The sequence below is a fragment of the Thrips palmi genome, unplaced genomic scaffold, assembly GCF_012932325.1.
Source record: "Thrips palmi isolate BJ-2018 unplaced genomic scaffold, TpBJ-2018v1 HiC_scaffold_6, whole genome shotgun sequence".
In the NCBI taxonomy this organism is placed as follows: Eukaryota; Metazoa; Arthropoda; class Insecta; order Thysanoptera; family Thripidae; genus Thrips; species Thrips palmi.
This window is the reverse complement of record NW_023144633.1, coordinates 8,963,904-8,974,559: the sequence shown is the minus strand read 5'-3', so window position 1 is coordinate 8,974,559 and position 10,656 is coordinate 8,963,904. Positions and strand designations below refer to the sequence as shown.

General features: G+C 43.6%; 1 protein-coding gene across 1 annotated transcript; it reads right to left on the bottom strand.

The window, feature by feature from the left end:
- Positions 1-156: 156 nt before the first annotated feature.
- LOC117652038 lies at positions 157-9,700 on the bottom strand. Its single transcript, XM_034396671.1, has 4 exons — positions 9,678-9,700; positions 4,340-4,469; positions 2,322-2,638; positions 157-205 (listed from the first exon to the last, which is right to left on the bottom strand). Exons 1-4 carry the CDS (start codon positions 9,698-9,700, stop codon positions 157-159), a joined length of 519 nt encoding a protein of 172 aa, XP_034252562.1.
- Positions 9,701-10,656: the final 956 nt, after the last annotated feature.

The following is a 10,656-nucleotide window of genomic DNA, read 5'->3' as shown; positions in this document are numbered from 1 at the left end:
GGTGGGGCCGTGGCGCTGAAAGGGGGTTTTAAAGGGGTGGGGGGGGTTTCCCCCCGGGGTTAAAGGGTTTAAAAAAACCCCGGGGGAAAAGGAGGGGAAAAGCATTTTCCCAAAGGACCAAAGCCCAGCGCCCGGGAGGCGTGGGTTAAAATGGTGTCATGGATGAAGGGGGCGCCGGGGCAAGGTCGGCACTGCACTGGTGAAACTAGGGCACAAACACAATGCCGTTTGAGGAAAAAAATTTTTTAGGAAAGTCTTTTTCCCCAAATTGGTGAATTGGCTTTTGAAAATTTGGGCGGGTTTCCAATTGAGCTCTTGAAAGAAAAAGAGGAATGCCTTTTGTTTGAAAACCCAGTCAAAGTGCCTTTCTTTGCCTATTTTGACTACGTCTAAAAAAGTCTATGGCGCATTTACCTTATTGAAATTCATGGTTAATCTGGCACTGTTCTTTGATTCATTTTTCAAAGATTCCGGCATCCAGAGCTCAAAATGTCCATTACATTTTCAGTAACAGGCTTTTAAAGCCGGAATGCCACGACAATTTTGATATTGGTACATTTGTGTCAAATTTTAGTAAAGTTCTTCTTGCCAGAGAAGATTTCTTTGAGTACATGAGTTATGGAAACCGGAATCTGTTATAAATGAAACACACTGTAAATCGAAAGGCAATACTTTTAGTACCTTTTTTGGCGATACAATTAAGTATCGCCAATAAACGGCCTTACGGAAAAGTATTGCCTTCAAAACGGCGATACTCTACAAATCAAAGAGTGTACATGGTACGCTCTAACTGGAGCATGCTTGCAAGCACGCTCTAATTAGCGCATGCCTGCCAAGCATGCACTAACTAGTGCATACATGCCATGTACACGCTAATGAAGCAGACGTTTACTCCATAAGGGATAGGGAATTTTTTGCATCAGGAAGCGTGTACATGGCATGTACAATAGTTAGTGCATGCTTTGGGAGGCATGCGCTAGCTAGAGCGTGCTTGCAGGCATGCTCCAGTTAGAGCATACTATGTACACTCTTTGATTTGTAGAGTACACAAAAGTATCGCCAAAATTTGGCGATACTTCGGAGTATTGCCACGATTTGGCAATAAACGTTGAGCAAATCAAGGGGACAAGTTCTCAGTGTAATGCCGTGGTTTTGGCAATACCCAAAAGTATCGCCAAATTTTGGCGATACTTCTGTGTGTCGCCGTTTTGAAGGCAATACTTTTCCGTAAGGCCGTTTATTGGCGATACTCAATTGTATCGCCAAAAAATGTACTTACGTATCATCGCCTTTGCATTTGCAGTGAACACACTCTCAGACCTATATGGACTTAAATTTTTCTCTCTTGCTTATTGCGTTTTTTGAGCAAACGTAAAATGTACTATTTTCTTCTCAACTATGCACAATTTTGATCGTAATAAAGATAAAATTGTCAATAGATCATGAAGAAATTGAAACGTACATTGCAAACGACAAAAAGGCCGGTTTAATGGACTAAGTACATTATAAAATGAACAAAATAGTGCATAGCTATAAAGAAAATAGTAGATAATACGTTTGCACAAAAACCTTTATGGGAAGAGATAAAAAGTCAATACGAGTCTGGGAGTGCAGAGGTGAAAAAGGTCGAGACCAACCTATTGTGTTAAAATAGTGTGCGCAAGAAGATTTTCAAAAACACAGCCAAGGTAGGCAAACAGAAGCGAAGAAAAGGCTTTTTGACTGGGTTTAGAGAATGACATGTGCCTGTAACGGCCTGTAATAATTATATCTATACTGAGTTTACCATCACCTTTTCACGGTGGAATCCATTCTAACGAAAGTTAAACTAAGCCCTTGGCATAGCAGGCTTTCGCAACCTCTAAGGGCACAATAATGAAGGGCACAAAAACTTTGCCTACACTCTAAATGTAGGCTGTCCAGAAACTGGGCGACAAAGGCGCCCAGTTTCTGGGCACCAGAGTGTAGTCCTTTCCTGATTCGCGCCCCTTCACACTGCAGGAAATAACCACAACAAAAGTACACAAATTTCTGGCAAATTTTTTAACAGGAATTTAGTGTACTTTTCAAGTACAACAATTGTTGTACAAAGAACAATGGAACCGGCATGACGAGTGCTGTGCCGTCCAGGGCTCGTTGTGGTTTGTACAATTCTCGTTGTACTTTCTACAATCCCTGTTGTACTTTTATTGTACAGTTTTTGTTGTACTTTTGTTGTACTATCCACACTTTTTCTTGCAGTGCAGAGGGCAAGGCCGATGTTCGGCGTGCCAGAGGCGTCGATCGGTTCATGCCCGGTGGAGACTAAGCCTTCGCCTTACCTGTGCAGGGCGGCGGAGGTGGCCTGGCTGCCAGTCGGCGTCCCCGGCGGACTGCGGCAGTGGAAGCGGATCCAGTGCCTGCGCAGGCCCTCCTGGTCCACGAAGCTGGCCGAGCAGGCGGTGCAGCGCAAGCCGGTCCTGTGCAGGGCCATGTGGCCGGACCACTGGGTCACCTTCGCCAGGCACAGCGTGCAGAAGATGCGGTCGTCGGCCTGGGCGAGGTGGCGGCTCTGGTAGTGCAGCACGTGGCTCTTCCACGAAACGGCGGCCTCGGAGCAGCCCTCCACGTCGCACCAGCCGATCACCTTGGGCGTGCACTGGCGGAACAAAGGCAATCAACACACTAAATTCTTATGGACTTTTTAAATGCATAAGGACGCATATTTTAAGCATAGTTATGCATGCGCAGAAACGTCCATAAGGTACGTATAAAATTATGCATCACTGTGTACATTTTATGCATCTTCCTGCATAAAATGTACACAGTGATGCATAATATTATACATACCTTATGGACGTATCTGAGCATGCATAACTATGCATAAAAAAGTCCATAAGAATTTAGTGTGAAAACTACATTCAAAGCTGAAGTGTGCACTGAGTACACACACAAAGCCGAGGGGGTAAACACTTGCGTAATACCCTGTACACAAAAGTCGGGTACTACGCCGTAATACGCGTAATAGTAATACATTTTGGGACCAAAAGTATCAAAAAATGTCATTTTTCAATGAAATCGAGGCGTAATACAAGCGTAATACAAGTGTAAGACCCCGTAATAGAGAGTAGTCTATACAAGGTTCACCGGAGTGTTTACCCCCTCGCACAAAGCACTTAAAGAGTACACACTTGAGTTTTCGGCGTACGGCCTTAAGGGCAAAACAGTCTCACACACTGCAAGGACGGCGTACATCAAGACAACAAACTTTTTTTCCACGGCTTCCTTGCTGAAGCAGCAGAGGTGAGCTGCAGGCGTGGTGTGTGTATTTCAGTCCCTTTGTTGATTGGAAGTAATTGATTCGAAAAATATCATTCGTAAGATCGCGTGGGAAGGTTCTTGGAACGGTTTAGTATCACAGTCACTCCCGGTCACTCCGATTGCTGGTGACATGTGAGAGATAGATCATGTAAACGTAGGCAGACATCGGCAAACGAAGCTCGGCGTGGCCTGAGACCGTTTTCCGCCCTCTTCTACCTGCGAAGAATCAGAAAGACAGTCGCACAAAAACGTCTTTAGGACCTCCCCACACGATATTACGAAGCACATTTTTCTTATCAAATACCCAGTTAAAAATGATTGAGGAACCGAAATACACACACCGCGCGCCTGTGCACTGCAAAAACAAGTGTAGGACAAGTCGGCACTAGTAGGCGGAGACCAGTTTGTCCTACGCTTGCAAGGGTCGACCACAGCGTGACCGACGCTTTGAAGTGTCGACCACAGCGTGTCCGACGGCTGGAAGCGTGGGGCCACGATAGGAAACTGATCGTAGTTTTCCGTAGGACAAACAGTGTCCACATGCAGACGTCGGACACAGTGTGGTCGACACTTCAAAGCGTCAGGCACGAGTGGTCGACACTTGCAAGCGTAGGACAAACTGGTCTACGTAGACCAGTACGCCTACAAGTGTCGACTTGTCCTACACTTGGATTTGCAGTGTGGCTCATTTCTGCTGAAGCTGCGAGGCTACAGCGTAGCCACGTCGCACGCGCACCTCGGGCGCGGAAGCCGTGAAAAAAGGTCTACCTTCAGAAGGGCATAAAAACAATGCCTGCAAGTCCTATACAGTGTCAAGCCTCATCAAAGGGCACACTGGTAAAACTAAAGCGTAACACTATGCTTGAGTCAAGCATAAAGTTACGCTTGAAGACGGTTACGCCTGAAATGAAGCATGGACTAGAAATTTCCCCATACATTTACTTATAGTAAATCTTAGTGGCCAAGCCTGTTCAGCTTGAATTCAAGCGTAAACTAATTACGCTTGAAAACACAGGGTAATACTACGCTTTAGTTTTACCGGTGCAGGAACTGATTCCGCCGTTCCAGGGGCGAAAGCCGTTTGTGCCTGTTGCGTTGCCAGCTCGCGGGAGGCCCCCCTCGGCGCTGGCGGCGCGGCGAGGCTGCCGGGCTCCTCCACTGCGGCCTCGCTGGCGGCGGGCGGCACGGCCAGCAGCAGGGGGCCGCGCGGCCCGAAGCTGTCCACGCTGAAGGCCTTCTTGACGTGGATGCGGGGCGCGGCGAGAGCACCTGCAGCACCTGCAGCAACACGAACGGCATGAGGGCGGCGGAGGGCAGACGCGGTGCGACGTTCCCAGCATGCAGACCGCAAACTCAACCACCAGTCGCAAGCAGAAACCGTCAAGCCATGCAAGTACTAACCACACCAACATCAAACAAAAACTACAACTAAGGAACAATCTGTGGCGCTACGCCTGTGGTAAATGCCACACGACGAACTTGATCCGTAGATACACTGAAAGCCTCCGTAAATCTTACAAAGCCGAGTTGGTAAGGTTTATGAAGGATTTAAGAGCGGCTATGAAGCAAATTCCTCGTGGAACGCAATCGCTGCGTAGCAATCTCAGCTACAACCCTGTTTTGGTCCTGTCGGAGTTTGCCAAAAAGGCGACGTGAACAACGCCAGGCCTTGAGCAAGGGAAACAGAAGGCCAAAGACATCGCATGGGAGGGAACAAGTCAATTTGATGCGATGTCAGCCTCGTCACACATGACTGAAATGCCTCCTGGAGTTTGCGGAACCTTCAACAAGAGAGAAAACAGTTAAACTCGTGGAACTGGAGTCGACACAGAACTAGGCGGTTCCAAATAGTGGTTCGTGGCAACATAATTAATGCAATAGGAGTGCAGAGATGAGCAAATCAAACAGTTCGCAGGTGAGAGGACCGCACGAGTCCAGACAGCACGGCTCGAGTCATCCCGGTCCTCGCTTCCCGCCGACTGCACGGCAGGCCGGCCGTCCGGAGGGCCCTCCGCCCACCTGCAGGCAGAGAACGAGCTGGAGTACGGGGTGGGGATGTGCACGTAGTTCGGGACCGAACCAAAAGACTCGATTCGATCTCAAATTATTCGAAATTTCAAATCTTTGGTGGTTCCTCTTCGAACTAATAGACCATTCTAGTCGTCGCCAATCGAAGAACAAGAGGAAGAAAAAAACCGGAAGCCGGGAGGAAAGGGAGTGGGTAGCAAGTCCGGTTTAAGGGAGAAATGTCGACAAATGGGTTTCTTTCCTCTGCCAAGAAGTATTTGAAACAGGCTTTATTCCTTTTGAAAGAGTTACGCTTAGGAAAACTCTTAAACTAATGCACTCGGACAGGTCTGTGAGGTGAAGTTGCCGGCGCCATTTCCGGTTTTGTTCTTTTTCTTGTTCTTCGATCGGCGACGAGTAGAATACTTTGTAAAGGCGGGCAGATAAGGGAAAAATGCACAAAACGACAGAAGAGTTCGAATCGAAACCTTTTTACCTGATTCGGTTTGAAAAATAATCTAGGGTTTGATTCGGATTCGAATCGAAACCCAAATATTTGATTCGCACACCCCTAATACGGAGACAAAGAAGCACGGGGAGAAATGAAGTGGTTTTGCTTCGTTGCATCACCGACTTAATTTGTATAGAGTAATGCATAGGTTCCCACGGAATTGAGCAAAAGTTTTCAAATGCACACCCTCTAAAAAGTCGACGAAGATTATGCTTCGTAACTTGGCAGAAAATGAAGGCATTGTAGATTTGGCTTCGGATAGACCTATTCGCTCGTCGCCGAGTGGAGAACAAAAGTAATCAAAAAGGCAGGAACCAGTTGGAACGGTCCTACTGGTTCCTGGCTTTTCAATTACTTTTGTTTTCCACTCGGTGACGAGCGAAAGGGTCTCTTGTGAGGAACTACTTAGAGGGGGTGGGGTACAATGGGACGTGTTTTTAAGAACGCTGCTAAACCAAGACTACTTGATGTATACACTCCGCATCGACCCTAAACGATACATTTGAATGCCCTCTTCACTGACAGAAAATTCCGGTAAAAAAAAAGAAAAAATCATGGAGTTTTTCCGAAACTTCTGCATGGAGCTCTCCATAAATGCGAATTCTTGGCTTTCTCCGAAAAGTTTTGGAATTTTGAACAAAAATGCATGCTTCACTATAACGAAAACACGAAAAAAGGTTTGCGACCAGTAAAAAAATGAAGGAAAGGTAATTCCCTACTTGTTTACCTCAGTTTTCATAATATTATGGGAAAGCTACAGGATGGCGCTCAAATGAGCTCGTGGGAGATTGTCCTTTATTTGACCATTTGAGACTAAAGAATGCTTCAGCGAAGCCCTCTTTAAAATATCTGAGAAAAACGTGCATTTTACCTCCCATCAGGACCCAAGTAATGCTTTCAAGAACATCTGTTACAGCCCTGAGAAAATCTCTCCGAAAAAAGATGGAAAATGCATGGAGTCTCCATGAACGTGATTATAGGGTTTTTCTCCTTAAAATTTCGGAGCTAATTTCTAACAGTGTTCCTTATCTTGAGGAGGAAGGCACTTTGCCAGGTATCAGAAAATGCACAGAAGCGATTTTCTGAAAGTATGCATTTGTCCCATTGTTCCCGGCGAGTGGGAAGAATGGGGCACTCACTGAAAACAGTGATGACAATATTAACATGCGAATTCAGGTCACATTTCCTGAAAAGGTTGTTAAATCAGCTCTTACAAACAAAAAGCAGAGCTCACTTTGCCTTAATTATAGGAAAATTAGAAACAAATATAGAAAGTACAAGGTAGGTGTACGCCAGACCGTGTCTTGACGTAACAGGCTGCGTGATGCTGCGCCAGTTTCGACAATCCACGTCTGGCGTATACACCTACCTTGGCCTGCGGCGCTACCCTGCCTTTATTAAAAAGTTATGCATTTAACGAATCAAATCCCAACCTTTCGTTCTTAATTGAGACTTCTAGAGGCAATAGGGTACTTCGGGGAAGATTCAGACCGGAAGTCAGCGCGACAACGGGAGCAACGAAAGAGCGTCGCGCGGCCGTGCTAGGCGGTGGTGGGGGTCAGTTTGGGCATGGTGGGGGCAGCGTGTGCGCGCCGCCTTCACCGCCACTCTGCCCATCATTGCCCCCACCACTGCCTAGCACGGCTTCGCGACGCTCTTTTGTTTCTCCCGTTTCGCGCTGACTTCCGGTCTGAATCTTCTCCGAAGTACCCTATTATTTTAAATATGCATTTTGTATTAATTGATTGCAGAAATGAGCAGACTTAACTGATTTGAATCAGGAAGTAGTTTCTAGCCTCTTTGCTGGCAATCCTTACACTGTGAGAGTGTTATTGACTAACCATCAAATACATCAGAGATGGTTTCAAACCATCCTTTTCTGTATTTTCCATTACAAGACCCTACATGACCCTAGGAAGCCAGTTTCTATTCAAAACGTTTTTTAAATTTTTTTCTTAATATGAACAGAGTTAATTAAGTACAATTAAGGAGTATTGATGCCACATTCAAAATATTCATTTTTCAAAATTTGTGACCAAAGCTTTATACTTCCCGTTGTTGCCTTGTATCTTTTTTTCTTTGTCATTTTTGTTTTAAATCAAGTGATTTGCTGAATATTCATGTGTAAAACCACTTAAAGCACAGATAAACTTTAAGGAGAAAAACACGGAAACCCTCTGATAAGGTATAAGATATTGAAGTGTCCCGTCTTTAGCCCTTTGGTAGTTGCCGCATATCATTTTTCATAAGTCTTTTTTGTTGAAAGTGAAGTGTTTTGCTTTTAAAAAAAATGCATTCAACGATTTAAAGCTCAGTCACTATACATACTAAATATACTTAATAAAAACAAAAGAACACTTTTCATCAAAATGTTTAATTGTCAATTAAAATCTTCTTTTGGCAGACACACGGGGATGGCTCAGTAAATACACGCACACCTGATCCAAATTATTTCCCCATTAATTGCATAAATTATGATTAATTGTGAATTATGTAAAATTATTACAAATTATTGGTAATTATTCCAAAAAAATTAAAATAATGAAAATAAAATTGAAATTGTCCGGAAGGACGATCATGCTCCGGAGCGACGCCCGAGCAGCGGCAAGCTTATGTTGATTTGGGTTGTGTCGAGCAGGACGATCACCGACGTGGATTTCAAGTCATCGACACGAGGCTAATCACCTGGTATGACAAATTAAGTGCTGCTCTGAAATCCACGGTATGAGAATTTACGCAACCGCAACGTCTGTCGTCTAGCTAGCGGACTTCACCGCTACAAACACCACGAACCATCACTATCTATTTGGAAAATTGACAAGCATCCAATATTTCCATAACGGTGCATTACACATTTAAACGAACGTGACAGTACATGGGTGTCACATTCGTTTGGATGTGACACGACATGTCTACTTGGGGTACCATGTGTCACATACGTTTTAATGTGACAGTTTGACAGCTGATTGCATGTTACACCCGAAGTAATGTGACAAAGCGGTGCAGTGTGTCACATTCGTTTGAATGTTGATTTTCACCGTTTGTCACGCTCAAACTATCATCGCCGTTTTCACGTGAAAACAAACGTGACGTCACATTCCTTGGCTACCAGTGCCGTTATGGAAATATTGAATGCTTATCAATTTTCCAAAGAGGAAGTGATGGTTTGTGGTGTTTGTAGCGGCGAAGTCCGCTAGCAGACGACAGATGTGGTTGCGTAAATTCTCAAATCGACTAACGTAGCCTCAACCGTGGATTTCAGAGCAGCACTTAATTTGTCATACCAGGCCATTAGCCTCGTGTAAATGAGTTGAATAAATCCACGTCTGTGATCATCCAGCTTGACACAACCCAAAGCCACCTAAGCTTGCCGCAGCTCGGGCGTCGCTACGGAGCATGATCGTCCTTCCGGACAATTTCAATTTTATTTTCATTATTTTAATTTTTTTGGAATAATTACCAATAATTTGTAATAATTTTACATAATTCACAATTAATCATAATTTATTCAATTAATGGGGAAATAATTTGGATCAGTTGTGCGTGTATTTACTGAGGCCATCTCAGACACACTGTCATCAATACAAATTAGGATTACAAAGTGTACAAAACATCTTTAAAAATTTTAAAATCTTAAAATAATGAATCACATTAAAAAAAGGACAATATCAAATAGAATTAACAGCCAAGCAACAAAACAAAAGGGTGCCACAAGGCACTTTATCTTTGCTTAGGCCACCTTAACGATAGTGAAAAAGACTTCTTTAAGCAAAGAAAGGACACATGCACACCTTTAAGCCTCCTTTGCTGTCACCAACGTACTATGCCAGTAGAATGATAGGTCCTGGTTACATAATACCTTGGGCCAGACAGAAGATTCATGATTCAACCTTTCTCATGTTTTATTGTCAACTCACATTTCCTTTTTGCAGGCAAACTCTTATAAAAGCAATTAAAAAATACAGGAGGTACTTAAAATCTGAAAAACTATCTGTCATATCTATGACAAAAAACAATATAAAAAAAAAATAACTGCTTAATTGTCAACTCACATCTTCTTTTTGCAGGCAAACTTTCATAAAAGCAATTAAAAAATACAGGGTTAACTCTGAAAAACTTTCTGGCACACACGACAAAAAACAATATCAAATAGAACTAATTGCTAAACAACACAACAAAGCAAAGGGGTGAAAAAATAGACTTTATTTATGCCTAAGCATTGTGGCTTTCTTTGCTCTACAACTCTAACTGCATAACTTTTCTAAAACCAAAAAGTTTTCAACAACACCTTTTTCTATGAAGCCTCCATTGCTGCCAACAAGGTAACATGCCAGTAAAAAAGAAAGGACCTGGTTACATGTTACCTTGGGCACCACTTCCTGGAATTCTAAATGGCCATTAATTTTGCTCTGCTACTCCGAGCAACTCCTCAACCTTTCTTCTTATGGTTGCTTTGCTTGGTTCATATTCTTTCATGCTGATCACTTCTTCCAATTGTTCTTAATAGTTTTCCTTTGTAAGATTTGCAACACAAGCTTCAATAATCTTAGGCTGAGCAGCAATAAGCCCTTTCACCTTGTATGTATCGTAAAGGTTGTGCCAGTTATTCTGAGGTCCAAACTTTTCAGTCATCATGGTTTGAAATTCGTCAAAAGACAACTGTCCTTCAAAAATGTCTATTTCAAATTTGGCTTGATCAATTAAATTTAATGCCTTGTTCTGTTGGAGCATGGATTCTATGGATTCTTTCTGTGCTACAGCTCTATCCCTGTCAGAAAATAGGATCAGTTTCCGAATCACATGGCAAGGAAAACAGAAAGCAAATAAAAGTTATGTTA

What these genes read in the sequence shown, in the direction of transcription:
- LOC117652038 (XM_034396671.1), bottom strand. Translation starts at nt 9,700, where the DNA reads ATGAATCTTCTGTCTGGCCCAAG. An exon ending in AATCTTCTGTCTGGCCCAAG is followed by an intron (nt 4,470 to 9,677) that starts GTATTATGTAAC and finishes GCCCGCCGCCAG; the next exon opens with CGAGGCCGCAGTGGAGGAGC. An exon ending in ACCTCCGCCGCCCTGCACAG is followed by an intron (nt 206 to 2,321) that starts GTAAGGCGAAGG and finishes TTTGTGCCCTAG; the next exon opens with TTTCACCAGTGCAGTGCCGA.